The sequence below is a fragment of the Delphinus delphis genome, chromosome 6 (genome assembly GCF_949987515.2).
Source record: "Delphinus delphis chromosome 6, mDelDel1.2, whole genome shotgun sequence".
Lineage (NCBI taxonomy): Eukaryota > Metazoa > Chordata > Mammalia > Artiodactyla > Delphinidae > Delphinus > Delphinus delphis.
In genome coordinates, this window is record NC_082688.1 from 5,319,612 (window position 1) to 5,339,507 (window position 19,896).

The following is a 19,896-nucleotide window of genomic DNA, read 5'->3' on the forward strand; positions in this document are numbered from 1 at the left end:
ATTCAGTCTCTCTAATCAGAGAAATACAAATTTAAAAGAGGCATATTTTTGGCTGTCCTCTAAATTATCAAAATAAAAATATATATAATCCCCTATGTTTGAAAGGGTAAAACAAACCTGAAACTTTTTATCACTAGTAGGTACCTTTTTAGCACAGTCTTTTAGAAAGTATTTTAGCATTTTGCCTCAAAAATCACAGAACATGTACCTAGTAATCCCAATTTTAAGAATAAAGACTACGGAAATAACCTAAAAAATGAAAAAGATATTTAATACAACCCAAATGGTAAAATATATTCAACAGAGTGTTAAACACTCCTAAATGAATCATAAAAATTACTTAAGAACCTGGAAAACACTTAAAATTTAAATAAAAGACCAGCATACCAATTATGTATACAATATAATCACAACTATGAAGATGTTTATGAAGAAACACTGAAAGAGAATACCATAAAAGGCAAGTTTAAAATTTTTTCTATTTTCCAAACTTTCTATAAACATGTTAATTCTCCAAATTAAATAACTAACTAAGAAAGCAGTATTTTTTTGTCAATACATTTATGGGTCTTGGTTCTTCCAAATTGTCAGAGGTGACAGTTTATCTTCACTATGTCTAAAGCAAGGAAATACTTAGGATACAACTATGAAAATGCCACTTTCTGAAAACAACGACCCCCAGGTAGATGGTCACTTCGCTGACAGTATGTAATGCAAGCCTATCTATTCTGCTAATACTTCCTCTACACAATAGATATGGACCAACAACAGCTCACCTCTTTAGAGACCCAAGCATATGTGTCAATCACTTCCATGCATTTAGTAGACCAATACAAAAAGCATATGCCAAACCCCAAAGAAATCACAGGCATCTTCCCCACTGAAAATGGAACTAAATATCTGAAAACCATCATGCTGCTCTTTGCGATCATTCAACCCAGCATCCTTGGCGCTGGAGTGTGGGAGCACGCAGAAGCACTGATGTCCTCTGAAGCCATGAGCCAGCTTCAGCTAGAGCTGGTGAACTGGTGGGACACCTCCTCCCCCTTCAGTGGCTCTCTTCAGTGGCTCTCTGTTACCTCTGGGCTAAGCATGAGGGAACACGGGGTTTCTCTAGGAGAGGCAAACAGTAAAACTGGTCTTTGCTCGCACTCAGGGAATAAGGGGCTTGTAGCAAGCCCCTCACACTGAACTGTGCTCAGAAACAAACATCATCCCACAGGCTCCCGACCTCACAGGGTACACTGCTTGTTACAGACAGACCCAGCAACTGAGTGTAGGTAGTTCATGGGACTCAGGACCACTTAAAGGGGAAAAATAACTCAGAGTACACACTGCAGATAAGGAGATATCCCAACACAACAACACTGAGGCACCCGGTACATTACTTGGGGTCACACTGCCAGTTGGTAGGAGCCCAAGTATCTGAGTGGCTCTATTTATGAAGTACAACTCACTCTGCATTGGGAAGCAGTGAGAAAAGATCCCCTAAGTGTTCTCCACCACATCCAACCCAACTGGTCAACGTTTCTCCCTAGATATAGAATTGGTGGCAGTATGAGCTTTTTTCGCTATATCAGAAGAGAAAAAACTTACTAGTTATATACTCACAAAATTCAAAAAAAGAAATATTAGTAAAATTCCACAATATGAAACAATGCCCTTCTAGAAAGTTCATTCTGTTCTCACAAGTGACCCACTGCCGTCGTGAGAATTCTGAAGACGCAGATGGGCACTCACACGCATGCATTTACGTATGTGAAGCACAGGTACCAAAATGCTGACTGGCTGTATTGCTTGACGGGTTCTGAAGTGGTTCTGTCTTTGTATTTTCTAATTTTTCTCCAATAAACATATATTACTTAAGCGATATCTTCAAAGAGGAGGGGGAAAATAAACTAAAGAAAATTAAATACAAAGAGAAAATTCCCATGTTCTCATCACCCAGCAATAGCCACTGTTTAGATTTTAACATCTTTCAAGTATTTTTTCTATGTACATATTTTTCTCATAAAAAAGGAATCAGAGTATACAGTGCTCTTTTACAGTATGTTCTGTCCTTTCCTTGTCAATAAATATAACATTTTTAATAGTTACATGGCATTTCACTGTATGGATGTACAATCATTTATTTAACCAACCTCTCATGATTAAACATGTTAGGTTTCAGACCATATAATATAGGGTCTTATAATAGGATACTGTCAGTAAATTACCTAATGGGATCCATCGGGCTGCGATTCCTTTTTCTCTAAAGTAAAGGTTGGAGAATAAAGCTTAGGGGGGAGAGAAGGCAAGTATGTGCATGTGTCTGAGGAAAAGATTAGTCCTGCCTCGATAAGATAGACTGGCTGATAAAGATAACCACTGTGTGTCCTCACAGTATTCACCCCAGCAAATACTCCTGTACAAGCCCTCGGTACCCCCTCTCAGCCAAAACGGGGGGAGGCACGCACCTGATGACTTGGGTTGTCGCTCTCCTTCCAATGAGAGCCGCTCTGGTGTCCTGAGGAGGGACCTAACACCAGGATTTTGATTGATCATGTAAAATGGACAAAGCACACCATCTGTTGAAAGTAACATAAGAACTGGAGCAGGAGGAAGAGTCTTCTCATCATCTGTTAAAAAAGAAAACAAAGGTGATAAAAGGGCCAAGTCGATTGAAGGGCCTGGGCCCAGAAGCGGAAGACTGCCGGAAGCAAAAGACGCTTCACAGGACTCATCTCTACAGTAGCTCGAGTTGGTTTGTTCTGATTTGGATCTGAACAGCCTTTTATGAAACAGCTCCCTAAAGAAGAGCTACTGCCATGATCAGATGGCCACCGTCCCACCAGCCCTACAGGGAAGCCCTAGCAGTCCTGCAGTAGCTCTGACTCCCAAACCTCTGATTTTTACGTGTGTCCCGGTGTTTGGGAGGTAGGTTTAGCATTCCCCTGACCAAGACAGGAGTCTCCAGGAAGTGACTCCTTTAGTTAAAAAAAAAAAATGACAGATGAGCCTCTTTGGAAAACACACGGTAGGGCACAGAGAAGTGAGTCCCACTACTTTATATTCATTCACAGTTGAATCCTAAGCATGTATTTTGTCAATTAAGTCTTTACGAGAATCAGAGTAAATGAGCTAATCAGACCAAACAGCCTGACCAGGGAAAGGACAAGGAACTTAGTGGTGTCTGATGGGTACACCTTTCTAAAATGAAGCACAAAGCACAAAGAATATGGCTTTTTGTAAACAAATATTTTTTCCCAGTTTTACTGGGATAAAACACAAACATCGTACGTGTTTACGGTATACATGATGGTCTGATGGATGTATACGCTGTGAAATGATCACCACAACCAGGCTAATTAACACATCCACCACCTCACGTACTTTACCATTTTGTGTGTGTGGTGAAAACTTTTTTTTTTTTTAATTTTTATTGCAGTATAGTTGATTTACAATGTTGTGTTAGTTTCTGCTACACTGAATCAGTTATACACACACATATATCCACTCTCTTTTAGATTCTTTTTCCATATAGGTCATTACAGAGTATTAAGTAGAGTTCCCTGGGCTATAGGGTAGGTCCTTATTAGTTACCTATTTTATATATAGTAGTGTGTCTATGTTAAGATCTACGCCCTTAGGAAATTTCAAGTATAGATCCCCAGACCTTATTCATAATATAATTGAACGTTTCTACCCTCTGACCAACACCGCCCCATTTCCTCCACCCTCTAGTCCCTGGCCACCACCATTCTTGCTCTCTGCTTCTCTGAGTGTAACTTTTTTAGATTCCACATATAACTGAGATCGTGCAGTATTTGTCTTTCTGTGTCTGACTTATTTCACTCAAGGTCCATCCATGTTGTTGCAAATGGCAGGATTTCCTTTTCATGGCTGAACAGTCCATTGTATATATAACACATTCCCTCTATCCATTCATCCACTGATGGACACTTCGGTTGCTTCCATATCTTGTCTGCGGTAATAACATTGCAATGAATATAGAAGTGCAGCTATTTCTTCAAAATCCTGATTTCACTTCCTTTGGAAAGGGAAGTGGAACTGCTGGCTCACATGGGAGTTCTATTTTTAATTTTTTTGTTTGTTTGTTTGCGATACGCGGGCCTCTCACTGTTGTGGCCTCTCCCGTTGCAGAGCACAGGCTCTGGACGCGCAGGCTCAGCGGCCATGGCTCACAGGCCCAGCCGCTCCGCGGCATGTGGGATCCTCCCGGACCGGGGCACGAACCCGTGTCCCCTGCATCAGCAGGCGGACTCTCAACCACTGCGCCACCAGGGAAGCCCTATTTTTAATTTTTGGAGGAGCCTCCATGCTCTATTCCATACTGGCTGTGCCAGTTTACATTCCCACCAGCAGTGTATACAAGGATTCCCTTTTCTCCACATCTTTGCTAACACTTGGTATCACTTAACTTTTTGATAACAGCCGTCCTAACATGTGTGAGGTGATAACTCATTATGGTTTTGATTTGCATTTCCCTGGTACTTAGTGATGTTGAGCACCTTTTCACATACCTGTTGGCCATCTGTAAATCTTTTTTGGAAAAACGTCTATTCAGGTCCCCTGCCCATTTTCTAATCAGGTTGTTTACTTTGTTTTATTCTGCTATTGAGTTGTATGAGTCCCTTATATATTTTGGATGTTAACCCCTTATCAGATATATGGTTTGTAATTTTTTTTCCCATTCCACAGGCTGACTTTTCATTATGTTGTTGGTTATCCTGTTTCCTTTGCTCTCTCTCTTTTTTGTTATTCTCTTACTTTATTTTTTTATACAATTTTTAAAGGTCACACTCCATTTATAGTTATTACAAAACATTGGCTGTATTTTCCCCATGTTGTACAATATACCCTTGTAGCCTGTCTTGCACCCAACAGTCTGTACCTCCCACTCCCCCACCTTGATATCGCCCAGCTCTCCCCTCTCCCCACTGGTAACCACTAGTTTGTTCTCTAGATCTGTGAGAAAAAATGTCTTGTCTCACTTTCACATTTCAGGAGACTGCGGCCCTGCCGAGCCTCAGCAGGGGAGAAGACAGACTCAAAGCATGTGCTCAGGCCCCATCTGGAAGCCTGTGCCTGAGGCCTCCATTTTCTAACCAGGCCTTCGAACCAAGTGTTGGTATGTAGCACCCAAGTGCCGTGGGGCGCTGTCCCCTTGGGAGGCACTGGGAACCTGGAAGGGGCACAGAGACAAAGCTATGAAATCAGCACTGTGTATTTTAGCCGTATTCTAAAGCACACACAGACACGCCAACACTCAGATACGCAGACACACAGAGCATGTGACCTCGGTCAATGAGTATCGATTCAAATTAGATGAGCGTTGTACAACACACCGTCTCACTCTTTAAGTAGAAACATGGTACAAGTTAAAAGTGCACAGCAGAGTAGATTCTGTCATGAAAACGTAGAGCTGGATTTGAATATTAACCATGATGGGAAGAAGACCACTTCTGCGCTAAGCTATGTCAGACTATACTTACTGATGGTGATTTCCACTTGGTTGGTGTAATCTATGGCAACTCCCATGGGCAAGGAATCATCACTCTTGTCTGTCACAGGCAGTTCAGCTCGGCTAGAATCCTCCAGCAGCCAAGATTCCCAATTACTCTGGACAAAAGAACAAAGAGAAGAAGAAAATGCCATGTTGGTTAGAGCCTTCTCCAGCACTGCTCAACAGGAGAGAAGAAAAAAGACAGCTCACGTGGTTTAGAGTTATATGTTGACTGAGACTCTGAAATCTGGAAAAACAGTCTAAAAGCTATGAGTCCCCCAGCAAGCGAGGGGTTACTTTTCCAAGTCAACCTCTCTGTCTGTTCCTGGCATACGAAGCTCCTGCCTTGTGAATAAATAACCACTACTGTGAACACTCTCTGAAGTACTGTCCACCACAACCAGGTAGACTCCTGAACACAGAGGGTGAATCTAATAGCTGCACTAAGCCAGTCAGTAGCTGCTCCTAGAAATCTGGGACGGGAACCAGGATCTCCAGGGGATCTCCAGTGAGGTCTTGAGCAGAGCAGCTTATAAAGCTGGCCAAATGCCCTGTGCTCACTCGACCACAGAGACAGAAGGTAACCTTAGTTCTTGTCTTCCTAGTTCCTGGTGTCAGTTCCTCACACTGGCCAATCATCCTGCCACTGGATTCCTTGAGAAACCACCACATCTTTCCAATAAACTCCCCTTTCGTTCAAGTTTGCTCGAGTGGGATCTGTTCCTTGCAACAAATGATTCCTGGTTTTTAAAAATCTAACCTTTCAACGTTGACCAAAACTGGGCAGCATGAATCAAAGGGGAATAATGCTCAATGAGAAACAGAAAAACAAAAAACTGCTCAGGAAAGGGAACATAATTATGCTCCATGACTTAGCTATGGAGTCAATAGTCACATTCATAATAACGTAAACAAAATGGATTCCAACTTGGAAAAACAATTTATAGACAAAATAAAGAAGGCTTGCTAATCACTACAGAACAGAATACAAACAGTATCAGCTTTGATTTTGCGAAAGACGAGACACAGATGACAACAGCTTACAGGTGGGAGTGGGGAAGGTGTGCTAAAGGCAAGGGTGGGGCGCTGACATGTTCCTCTCACAGCTCGGAAGATCAAGAGAGATGCTGTATGGGAATACCATAAGAAACGAAGGTAAAAATGATTACTTAAAGTTCAAAGATAACAAATAGAAGAAACTAAAACAGTGCTATAACCCTACTGAAAGGAAGGAGGGAGGGTTTGAAGGCCACATGTGAGCTAAATCCTCATTTGCCCTAACAGCCCAATAGTTTAACATTAATAATCAACAACTAGTGATAAAGCAAATTATTATTTAGGGATAAGGAGGTAACCATTAAAAGAAAAAGTTTACAAGTTAAAAGTGGTCCCCTTTCGTGGTTGAGAGTCCGCCTGCCGATGCAGGGGACACGAGTTTGTGCCCTGGTCCGGGAGGATCCCACATGCCGCGGAGTGGCTGGGCCCGTGAGCCATGGCCGCTGAGCCTGCGTGTCCGGAGCCTGTGCTCCGCGACGCGAGAGGCCACAACAGTGAGAGTCCCGCGTAACACAAAAAAAGTGGTCCCCTTTCGAGAACAGGACAGATCAGGACAGGATGGGCAGTGGTGATTTTTCACTTATAAGCCTTTCTCCACTATTTGATTCTTCAACCATGAACATAATTATTTTGATAAAAAGCAAAAATAAAAGTTTTCAATGTGTGAATACATAAAATATTTGTGCTACTAAGAAATTGTGACTGAAGTTAATCCAAGAGCAGCAAATCAGACCGCTGAACTCTGGCCTGTGACCCTGAGGACTACGCACTTATGGTTGGCCACCTTGCTGCCCAGAGAAGGATGGATAAATGTTGAATGACTGAAGAGGCATATGTACCTGGGCATGGGGTGCACAAAACATTTTTAAACTCAAGGTAGACTTTTAAAAAGAAAAGTTTCTGGCTGAGGAGTTGTGAGAAATGGTCAGAATGCAGATGCATTTTGCGAGTAGACCAAACATTACCTTTTGATAGATGTGAGATGTGAGAGAAAGAGAGTCAGAGGTGACACCATAATGTTTGCTTGAGCAATGGATGGAATGGAGATTAACCTACAAAGAAGGGAAAAACTTGAGGGAGGAGCAGGTATTGGGAGAAAAACAAGAGTTTAGTTACAGACAGTATTAGTTTAAGATACCTCTTAAAAATACAAGAGGAGTTGCCACTTAGACATTTACATATGAGATAGAAAAGTACCCCTGGAATAAACTCCACTTGCTTATTGCATATAATTCTTTTGCTTAATGCGTTATTTAATGTAGTGGTATTGAATTTGCAATGCCAAATTCTGATACACATACTACTTCATCTGTATTTTATTGGTCCATGTATTATTTTGTTTCTTTTTGCCTAGTTCACTATTTAGGGTATACCAACACCCTGTAACAAATATAGATCCAAATATGCACTAGCCGACATTACAGAAGATTTTTGGAGTTTGACTGGGTATTTAAGTTGGCAGAGTGGCTGTCCTACCAGCTTTATTCAGGGATCCAAGCTCCTCATTTGTGGCTACACAAGCCATTACTTTAGTCCTTAACCAACTTTGTATCCAGGTGACAAAGAGAAGAACAAATGGAGAAGGCCCATAGTTCCTGGGGGCCAGGCCTAGAATTAGCACAGAAACTGCTGCTCCCATTGGAATAGGTAGAACTCAGTCACGTGGCCACACCTCACACCAAGACAGTAGCAGAAAAATAGCTCATCATTTTAATGTTCAGAAGCGAAACAAATTTTAGGTCATTCTCCTGGTTTTCTTAGCAATAAGAAAAATATTTAAAATTAGCAGAATTCTGCACTCACTTTGATTAGGTGAATAGGTAACTGACCCATATTCAAAATTCTCTGCATCCTTTTCTTATAATCCTTTACAAAATGCAGCAGAGGCACTAAAATTTGGCTCACATTTTAAATAAAACACTTTATTGATTTGGTCTTCTGTAGCTTATTGAGTTTTCATTCTCTCTTATTCTTTAAGAACAGCTCCGTATGTTTTTAGTTTGTCTCTGCCATTATTTCTAAGTAGTCTGCAACTGTAGCTCTGAGCTTCTCTTTGACCTGAGTTATTTCAGTTAGTGACTTCATATACATGTATATATATTTGCCGGTATTTTGTAATTTTGTTTTGATTGTTTAAAATTGTGTCATTGTCCAGCTTTATTACAATGTCAGAAACAGTGCACTGTCATTTCTACATCTGACTTGATATGATCAATTTTTCAAAATGTTTTGTGGGGCTTCCCTGGTGGCACAGTGGTTGAGAATCTGCCTGCTAATGCAGGGGACATGGGTTCGAGCCCTGGTCTGGGAAGATCCCACATGCCACGAAGCAACTGGGCCTGTGAGCCACAACTACTGAGCCTGTGCGTCTGGAGCCTGTGCTCCACAGCAAGCGAGGCCGCAATAGTGAGAGGCCTGCGCACCGCGATGAAGAGTGGCTCCCGCTCGCCGCAACTAGAGAAAGCCCTCACACAGAAACAAAGACCCAACACAGCAAAAATAAATAAATTAATTAATTTTTTAAAAAATGTTTTGTGGCTTCTGGAAAAAAAAAAGTTTATTCTTGATGTGTACCCAAATTTAATACAACCATTACCTGGCCTTTACTAATTATATAATTAAAAAAATAAAGAAAGAAAGAAAAGCTTCCCTTTCATTGTGTCTCCTGTGTAGTCACTGTGCATAATCTACCAGAGCTCAGGAGAGCTTACCACGACAACTGCAGCCCACCCTGGCCTGCAAAGAGCACAAAGGGGTAGAAGGGAGATGGGTGCTTAACTGCACAGGTGCTTTTAGCTTTCTGGCCGTTTTCCAAAGTCAAACAGAAAGTATTTCTGATGAGTCACAATTTGGTTTGATTTGCATGTCTCTCTTCCATAGTCAAGGATGGGTTATAGTTAACCAAATAGAAGAGGCAGGTTCAAGTAATAGGAAGAAAATAAAGACGGTTGAACAGAACAAGGCAGAAAAAACCTCCTACACATCCAGGTACACTCCTATTGGAGGCTGATTACTAGTATGTTTCCACACGCAGTGGATACATCCTAACCTAACAGAAGGGCTTTTGATGACACTGAAGGAACGGCTAAATCTGACACCCATGTTTGTCCAATGCAATATCCAAGCCATTTGATCCAGGGCTCTTGGTCATTTAAGCTGTGCTCTCATCAGAAACTCATTAAAAGGGATGTGACTTCATCTAAATCTTAACTTCAGTTAAACCCCTCCAAAATCTTTCTCAGAAACGTATCACATAAAAGTGACAAAAGAGAGACACTTACCTGGCTGCTTTGTCGAGCGAGGATACTAACTTCTGTTGAAGCCGCAGATGCTGCCAGCACTAAATCCCTTCAAAGAATAAAACCGGAAGACCATTAAATTCAAACAGCAACAGTTGTACCTTGACTTGAGTCACTGGTAGCATCTACAAGGCTTTCACTGGGACGTGAAGGAGAAAAGCAAGGTTTTCTACCCGGCTGAAGAAAGGTAAGAAGATTTTGGATGTAAAGCTTTATTTTTTAGTTCATAGGTTAGAGCCCTGGAGACTCAGCCAACTGCCTCCCTACTTAAGACAAAGGAGAGACACAACAGAATCAAGTCAGAGTTCCCAATAAATATAATACCCCCCTGTAGAGAGAATAATCTAATTAGAGGAACAGAAGCTTTGCTTCAAGTCATCTATCTTTCAAAGGGACACTTCTGCTCAGAGGGAAACTTCAGTATGTTCCTTAAATATCAGTATTTTCTTAAGTCATCACCGGAGTTAATGAGAAAATGGGATTTCTAAGTTTAGTATGTATCTGAGCTAAATAATTCAAGACTGGGAAAACAGAAGTAGTAGTCAGAAAGGCATTATCTAGCATGAGGTAAAAATGTTCGGGGTATCTCCAGCCTCTATTTTCCTCCCTTACAGAAAGGAAACAAAACAGAACAAGCAGGACCAAGTGACTCAGGGGTGACCTGACAGTGAGGGCAGGTTGTACCCTCCCTGGGTACGCGGCTCACCATTCTTCAATGTAGCTGAGGTAGTAATGATGCTGCCTCTCTGTACAGCTGCCGTAGCAGGGCTCCATAAAGTTCACAAACACTTCTGGGTGCTTTTCTTCTTTTTTCTACAATGAACAGAACGAGAAAAAAAAAATCTCATGGGCGATTTTTCTTGAATCCTACACAGTTAAGAACCTCAAAAGATAAAATCATTTAAGTTTTATGAGAAAATTCATTCAAAATATATAGACACTATATAAAGGCAGCATTGAGCAGTACAAGAACAGAAGCATTGGCCACTGACCAAACTGAATTCAAAGTTTTCTGTCACTTTAGCATGGACAGATTACTCAACCTCTCTGATAATGTTTTCTCTCATGTACGATGGACCTAAAAAACCTACATCAAAGGCTGCTGTGACATATGAAAGGATACACATAAAGCATGTAACCCGGTCTAACCTGGAACATAAGAAGTGTTCAATAAACGCTAGTGTTAATATGATCCCTGGGAAAAGAAAATCTTAATGATATCTTGAAATAAGGCATCTTAATAAACTTATTTTTAAAATTCAATATTGTCAGGAACCCAAAAGAGTTAATAAAAACAAGGCACTTTTTTCTCGTATCAGATTGGCAAAGATTAAAAATGGTACCATTACATATTGACACACATATTGGGACACTGGTACTTCCAACCGTGGTAGGAGTACAAACTGATACAACTTTTCTAAAAGATACTTCGGCAGCGTTTTCAAAAGCCTATATCAAAAGAGCATACACTGCTTGACCTAGCAAATTCATTTCTAGGTATTTATCCTAAAAAATAAACATAATCCCATTAAGTGTACATAAAAGAGTGTTAGTATTCTTTAAAACAGGGAAAAACTGAAAGCAACCTGAGTATCCAACAGTAGAGGAAGCGCTAAATAAATTGATTATCTGCCCAAAAGCAAAATTCAGATTTACTGAGGTAGAAAGGTAGTTGCAATTTACTAAGTAAAACAAGGTTGCAAAACAGAATGACTAGTGCCACTCCCACTTTTGTTATACTTAGACTTTTATGTATGTATTTAATATTTTTCTAGACTTTCAAAGTTAACATGATTTGGAAATATAAGCCCTGCCTCATTTGCTGTTTTTAATGCCACTGCAATTTAGGAAGTGTAGATCTTATCATTCAGGTCCTTCTTTGTCCTTCAAAATGACTCACTCCCTCACTCAAATGGCTCTTCCTCAGAGGCCTTCCTTGACCACCCAAGCTAAATCACACCCCAGTCATCAACCAACCACCCCTTACCCTGCTTTATTTCCTCCATCACCCCTATCACTCCTTGATCCGACCCTTGTCTGTGGACTAGCACGTTCATCCGAATGCAAGATCCACAAAAGCAAGGACTTTGCCTTGGTCGCAGCTGTATTCTCAGCTTTAAAGCACACTGTGTAGGCATTTGATAAATATCTGATGAATAAATAAGTGAACGAATTTTGAAAATCAAGGTGCTTTCTTGCTTCTCTAAAATGTCTTTATCATGTTAACATCTACCACAACTCACAGTTTGCAACTTAAGCAAAGTAAGTTTCAGGACTTTTTCCACCTTGTGACTCAACAGTAGAACACGCTCTAAGTGAACACCACCATTTTGGTCCCCAGGCTCCCAGTGCAGCATCAAAATCTTACACCTCAAGTTGCACGACCACTGCCAGCAAGAAAAGGAAACTGAAGCCTAACTGCAAACTTTATTAGAAGACTTCTGAAATTCTCAAATAACAGAGACATCCTTTGCATAGACATACCGGGAGCAGAGCCATCACCACATCTGGAGCAGTTTCCAAGGTCCCGTCTGCAGCAGCATATACTATTGTGAATTCATATGTACCAATCCACAGCACATCCAGAACTGAAAGACACACATCCTAATAAACCATCTTGTGCTTGGAATAACCCCTGTACATTATACTACCATCTCATGGATAAAAAAAAAAAAATCCAACTCCTATAGCTTTTAAAAAGGTCCAGATTTCACTAACTAAATACAATTCACAAAGACTCAAGAAGCCCAAATTCATCCCAAAGTGGTATTTTTTTTTTTCTGGTGGATTATAATCAAGGCAAATAATGAAGAATTCTAATTAAAAAATCAGGATCCATTTAATGTCATTTACCAAGAGACACAGGTGTCTACCAGAGGATTACTGTTACAGCGACTTAATTAGCTAACTGAAATAATGGGAGTTTTCATACAGGAGGCACCAACGCTTCCCTGATCAGGTATGCAGGTACATCACATGATCTGAAATTTCTGCAATAAAGACAGCACCTCATTAGAGGTCGGCCCAGTAAGAAAAGCAGATGTGTTACCTCTGACAGGATGATCTGCCTCATAAAATGGAGGACAAGGAATGACTTTTTTTTCCTGCAAAGTCTGAAAGAGATTTGAAAAAAAACAGAGTCGAATGAAACAATCCCCAAACCAATGAAACTGTCAAATCCAATAAGTTCCCCTAGAAACCACCTAAGTCTCATCTCCCCAGCCAGGAGAGAATGAATACAGAGACAAGTGGATGCCTACTTCTAGAATCCTACCCTATGGAAACACTCACAGCAACGTGATCAATGGAGGTGATGAGGATGCTCAATGCAATACCACTCAGAGTAGCAAAACCACTCACACTGATACAAATAACCATCAATAATGGAACAGATATACTCACATAGTGGAGTCCTATGCAGCCATTCAAAAGAATGAAGTAGCTCTATATGTAATGAGCTGGAAGAAAAAGACTCCAATACACTTTTTTTTTTTTTGGCCGCAGTGCGCAGCATGAGGAATCTTAGTTCCCCGATCAGGGATCGAACCTATGCCCCCTGCAGTGGAAGAGCGGAGTCCTGACCACTGGACCACCAGGGAAGTCCCTCCAATACACTATTAAGTTTAAAAAAAAAAAAAAAAGCAAACAATAAAATTAAACCAACTGTATTAATCTTTTTTTTTGCGGTACGCGGGCCTCTCACTGTTGTGGCCTCTCCCGTTGCGGAGCACAGGCTCCGGACGCGCAGGCTCAGTGGCCATGGCTCATGGGCCCAGCTGCTCTGCGGCATGTGGGATCTTCCCGGACCGGGGCACGAACCCGTGTCCCCTGCATCGGCAGGCGGACTCTCAACCACTGCGCCACCAGGGAAGCCCTGTATTAACTTTTTACAGGCTAATGCCCTAAAAGAATATGTACCAAATGTCACATAACAACTTCTTGTGATGACAAAGAAGAAACAAAACCTTAACCTCAAACCTATTCCACCACATTCACCACTTTGCAACCCCTCAGAGAACAGGAGGAATACACAACAGCACAGGCCTTGGCATTGCCTGTGAACCCCTCCTTCCCATTCGGGTGTGACCAGATATATATGGATTCTTTGTCGATTTACATTGAAGAATATTCATGAATATCACCTCTGGAAGAGATGACACAGCTCACCACAGGGAGAGCTGACCGAGTGCACATGCAACACTCTTTCCTGCATTCACTTGTGTACTGACAGATTTGTTGCAATGAGCGTAAATTACATTTTAATAGAAAAAAACAGCAAAGATACTCCCAAACCACCCCCAAAACAGTGGGTAACTTAAGTAAAAAAGTTCTGAAGTCCAAGGCAAGACTTACAGGAAGATACTGGACCACAGTTCCATTCTGTTTCCCCACTGCCAGCTGCTTTCCTTTGGGGCTCCAGCAGACTGGGTAAAGAAGAGAATGCTACCAATTAAAAACTGAATAAAATGGAGCAAACCAATGAGATCTGTACCAAAACAGCTACATAATAACCACTTCTTGTTCCTCTGTCAGTCCATGGAAGACTGTGGGATCATCCTTACTTGGCACAGTGAAAAAAGAAAGATCATTTCGATGATACAAGCCAATTGTGATTTATCACTGGGCCACTGAATCAGCTGTTAAAAATGCTTTGTCAATGGAGTACTGCCCAGAAAGCTGTAAAGTACAGAAAACTCTGTAGTCTTTAGATAAAACAAGGAGAATACATAAGGTTCTCAAATATCAAGATGTCATTCTCTTGCTCCTGTTTGATATTTTCTAATGCTTTTCCTCAAAGGTACAAATGACTGTTTCAGAGTACGACTCTTTTAGATCAAAACAATTATTCTCAACAACACAGTTCTAAACCAGCTATACTAAAATATTTCTTTCTCCAGAAAACCCAAGCACATTCAAGTTAAATCATGTATGCTTTTTGGCTTCAAGGACATTAACTACGGAAATAAAAAATACTCTCTCCACTTCTACCAAGAACAACAAATATGACAAAAAACCCCATTTGCTTTTTTTCCAGAGATTAAATTTTAACTAGATCACCATTACCATATGTTACACAGGAGAAGACTTTATTACTCACCAGATGTTACTCCTACTGTGGAAGGAAGAGTCGCACACACTTTCACTGTCTCTGTGATCTGTAGGACAGCAATGCTGCCATCAGCCAGGCAAACTGCCACCATGGAGGAAACAGTAGGGTTCCACTTCATATCGATCACCATGCCTCCTGCATCTTTCAGGAGCTTATGATACGCAAACGGGCGTTTCTGCTGTTTGGCCTTTTAAAACACATGCCCAGAAGCAAAAATAAATCAGTAAATTAATAAGTACAGAGACATTTAATAGTCAAAGAAAATTACTGAATCTGCAAGTTTTCTCGAATTACGGTTCACCTTTCTCCATGACCATGAAAAACAATGCAGCTCTGCACAACAGTCTATTTGTTACAGACAATTTTAACACAGCTTTGAAAACGGCAATCAATCGTTATAGCATACTCAGAGGGACTCGCAACAAAGGAGTGCACAAATGCAAAATAATCCATAAAGAGCAGACACTAAATAAAAATCTGGGCTCTGCTTCTTAATAGTGCTGGGCCCTTGAATTTTAGAGAGCGCTCACCTTAAAATATTATACCTATTTTAACTGGTATGCAGAAACCACCAAAGGCTTCAAAATTCCAAGAGCTTCACTGAAGATTTGTTGTGGAAGGTTAATGAAAGATTATTGATATAAAAGGTACCCCAAACAAACAGACACACAAGAACTCCAAATACTTAAACTCTTTGGGCCTGTTTCTCTACCTATGAAATGAAGATGACAGTACCTACTGCATAAGGCCATGAAGGGCAGGCATGAACGAGAACAAGGCATGTCAAGCACTAGTACAGGGCCTGGCACAAAGTCAGTATAAACACTCAATGTTATTGACTATTATCATTACTAAACGGCCTGGAATGGAAGAACACTGTATTAGGAGGCCAGAGATCCAGGATGTAGGAACTTCTGACATTAACTACTAACTCTATGGCCTTGGGCAAGTCACCTAAGGGTCCCTGGGCTCTGGCTGTCTCATATATAAATGAGAAATGATAACATCTTGGGGCAGGTGGTATTATGAAATAATTTCTTGAAGTCACCTCTATCTCCAAAGATCCATGATTCTGTAATTAAGGACCTTTTAAAAACCCATATTTTAATCTAGAAAAAGAATTCAAAGGCCAACCAAGAACTTCTAGGTTATGATTCAATACCAGGAAATCTTCTTAGGTCCCTACAGTTTGCCAGCAGCTTACCTCATTTGAGAAAGTGCGAACATCAAAAAAAGCAATAATGGAACCATATTCACTGGACATCATGCACACGGAAAGTGTGAGGTTATCACAGCTCAGGGCCAGGTGATGTATCGGGAATTTCATAGGAACTAGCAAGCTTTGAACTTTATCAACTATGAAAACATAAAAAAACACAAAGCAGAAAATGCAATGTTCTAAGCATAAGCCACAAACTCTATTCAGGTCTATGTGAAACAATTTTTACATCTACATAAAAATATGCACACACCCTGATAACAAGTTGTACAGATAAATCGCAGCTTTCTTACAGATGTATAATGTCGCATTAAGTATCATAGGGACTCTTCCTCATCTGACCTGAGAAAACTAACTGTGGCTGTAGCCCTTGTTGGAAACAGTGCCCTGTACCGTATTTTTGCAACAATGCTCCAAAGAGCACACATTCCCATTTGTTTGGATGGCGCTGTTGTGACAACTAAAAAGCCACGCAATGAAACTCTTCTCCCAGGGAGCTGGAACCCAAGTTCAACTGAGCATGGCACAATGGTAAGCTGTTCTTCTGCTTGAGCTCAGAGGGACAGCTCATCAAAAGAGAAACACAATGGACCAAAGAGAACACCCAGGAGGGCTTCCAGAAGCCTACCTAGAACTTCCTCTTCTTTGGGGTCGATCTCAGGACTAACAGCAGTTTTACTACTAGAATGATTTCTTGTAAATCAAGTGACATTAGCACTTCACTCCTCTATCATGCAACACAAACCAAGGAACTTACCTATCTTATTGGGATCATCTCCAGGTTTATTCTGAATAAGAAGATTTTTAGTAGGAAAAATCTGCAACCCACTGGCTCCACCAGCGAAGACCAGGCCATACTTGTTGGACACAGCAAGCAGATTCGAGCGTTCCTTGGGCAACTCCTCGGGGGAGTCAAAGATTCTCACCTTCTTCAGGGCTCTAAACTGAAAATCCTGTGGTGCGGGATCAAAGCAAGATCAATTCAGGGAAGACAGGAAATTAAATCACACCTGTCATTATATTTCAGTACACCCAATTCCAGTACAACAAAATATACATTACCCTGAGGGTAAGGGCTGTGCGGCTCAGTCATTTTTAAGCTTCCTGTGATATTGTGGCACCCGGTATAGTGCTTATTAGTATTTACTGAATAAATTAAATTAAAAAAAATTCTTTCATGAAGCCTTCCTTGACTAACCCAGATAACACTGATCTTTTCCTTTTCTGAATTCCTAGCTAATTTATTGTCTGAACCACCACACAAGCTGCACTTTTTTATTTACAATCTTGTCCTATTTCACGGTATGTCTTACGATACAGAGTAGTGCTTAATAAATTGTTGTTAAATATTGAAAGCATCACTCAACTACCCTGTAAGCTCAAACTACCAGTGCAGTACTCAACAAAGATACATGGAAATAATGGCCACTGAACGGTAACCAAATCCCAAACTGGCTTACCTGCATCAGACACTAAACAAAACTCCCACCACAGAAGAGGTCAATCTCTTGGTGTTCAAGACCTATAAACATACCTAGATGCTATGAGGACATCTAAAATCAAGTCCAAACCCCTTAACACAGGCTATAAGGCCAACACGGCTTGACTCGTCCACTTCCAGAGCCTCACCTCACAATACTCTGCTTCCCTCCCACAACTGCGCCATCACCTCTGCCACATCCAGTGCCACCCCCACCCCCCACCTATTTCCAGTTTTCATTTCCTCCCATTTTCATGGTCCTTAGCCCCTCAGGGCCTGGGAGCCTTCCCCAACCTCCTGTCAATGTCTGATTCATCCAGTCTTCCCTGAATTTATTGATCTGCTTTCAAAGAATTTTCAGTGTGTACCACTTCTTGGTAAAAAGAGTTCCATATGTTTACCAAGCATTATGTTAAGTTGTGTTTTATATATATATATATATATATATATATATATATATATATACATATACATTTTTTCCTTCAATTCTAAACCTATCTTTAAGTCAAGGTTTTGGTGAAAAGAATATGAATCTCCTTTTGCTTACACTCTAAAAAGTGTAAAAGCCAAAGACAGCCTTTCTCAGCCTTCATTTGTGTCCATTTACAGTGTTTCATCCAGGATCCCTAACACACCCCACATACTCATTTCCTTGGATTCAATGTTTAATACAGATTTGCTAAAAGATTAACTGAAATACTCTTTTAATTCCAACTGAGTATGGTGATCAGAAATCCACACGGCTTTCCAGGTCAGACCACAAAATTTTCAACCTTTTTTGTTAATTCTCATCCTGATAATCCCAAATATCCTACTTGGGTCTTGTAATCAGAAACTCAAAGGGAGGCCACCATTTTCTAAGTCTGTGGTTCTAAAACCTTTTCATCCTTCTGCTCCAGCATATGAAATATGGCACACTCTCACTGGGTTGCTCACCCTTGGCGGTGATTCTCAAGAAGAACGACAGCATCACTATTCTAAACATGGTGTGGATTACTCCTCCCTAATGCATTTCAGTGATTTGTTGTTCAAATGCCTAAAATATTCCTACAACTTATTTTCTTTCGGGTGTTTACAACCATCATTTGGATCACCTGGCCCTCTCAAGTTTCCTGACTTCAGGCTGATTTCCTGTCCCGAAACAGCCCTCCGATTCTAGTTAACTAAAGCTCTTGTAGGATAAGTGATGAACCCTGGCTCTGCATTAGGCAAGCGTAGACCGCCTTACTAGTACAGCGAGAGAGGAGGGTCTTAAAAACAGTAACAACAATCTGGTTTTCAGCCCGCTTGTCAAATGCGGCTTTGGGTAAGTTACTTTCCGAGCCTCAATTTGCTCCTCTACATTAACAAGTATTCCGTGGGGTTGCTGTGATAATTATCAGTGCCTTGCACAGTAAACGCTCAATAAACAGTAGTTAGTACCAGTACTCCAATCACCACATTAAAGGGGCTAGGATAACTCAAGAGGCTCGCACAAGACCAACAGGGGACGCGGAAACCGCATTCGGTGGGGCTTTCACGCCGACTGCACTGAAGAGCGCTCCAGGACGCGGTAAAGAGAATTCTGAAAGCGGCAAATTGTTCAAGCAGGAGGCGCGGGGGCGGGGGGGGGCGGGGCGGGTCAGCGGGGCTCCAAGGCAACACCAGAACTAAGGAAGGGAGGGAGGCCCCGGCCAGTGTCTGACCTTCATCTCCCGCTCGGGGATCACGGCATCCATTTCGTCTCCCATCGCGCCGCCCTCAACAGGTCAAAGCAGCTTCCGCAGCTGCCCGCGTCCTTGCAGACACAGCCCAGGCGGCCCCCAGGCCAACTTCCTTCCCTCAGCTCTAGCGGCGCGCGGGCATTACGCATTTTCCGGCGCGCTTTGATGACATCACACGTTTCGGGCCGAGGGAGGTGGAGGGATCATCTAAAGTCGCGAGCTCTTCTGGCCGTCGCCTCCCATTGGCCGGCTCTGACAGAGTATGGGGCGTGGCCCGGGGTCTGTGCGCCTGCGCCCGGGAGCGTCCAGGTGCCGCCACCGCGTTTTCAGGTGGAGCGCGCTTGCTTCCTGTTGGTTTCTCATACTGGGAAGTGCAGGCGCGAGCCCTCCACGTTCGTTTCGTTGAAACTTCGTAGTAGTCTTTAGATGTAGGTGGTTATTAATAGTTCCGACTTCAGAGGAGTTGGGAACTTGACAAATATTTCCAAGGGGCTGTAGCTTCTGAGAATGGCTTTACAGGAGT

At 41.6% G+C, this 19,896-nt stretch overlaps 1 protein-coding gene across 4 annotated transcripts in view; it reads right to left on the reverse strand.

The window, feature by feature from the left end:
* Window positions 1-19,484, reverse strand: part of NUP214 (nucleoporin 214) — a 100,976-nt gene extending 81,492 nt beyond the window's left edge. For all 4 annotated transcript variants that reach the window (XM_060013955.1, XM_060013957.1, XM_060013956.1 and 1 more), the window contains exons 1-11: window positions 19,356-19,484; window positions 16,948-17,143; window positions 16,176-16,327; window positions 14,960-15,158; window positions 14,215-14,285; window positions 12,911-12,974; window positions 12,346-12,449; window positions 10,568-10,674; window positions 9,844-9,910; window positions 5,496-5,622; window positions 2,457-2,618 (exon numbers count right to left, since the gene is read on the reverse strand). In XM_060013955.1, coding sequence (XP_059869938.1) covers window positions 2,457-2,618; window positions 5,496-5,622; window positions 9,844-9,910; window positions 10,568-10,674; window positions 12,346-12,449; window positions 12,911-12,974; window positions 14,215-14,285; window positions 14,960-15,158; window positions 16,176-16,327; window positions 16,948-17,143; window positions 19,356-19,400 — 1,294 coding nt within the window. In that variant the 5' untranslated portion in view covers window positions 19,401-19,484. The remainder of the gene's footprint in view (window positions 1-2,456; window positions 2,619-5,495; window positions 5,623-9,843; window positions 9,911-10,567; window positions 10,675-12,345; window positions 12,450-12,910; window positions 12,975-14,214; window positions 14,286-14,959; window positions 15,159-16,175; window positions 16,328-16,947; window positions 17,144-19,355) is intronic.
* Window positions 19,485-19,896: the final 412 nt, after the last annotated feature.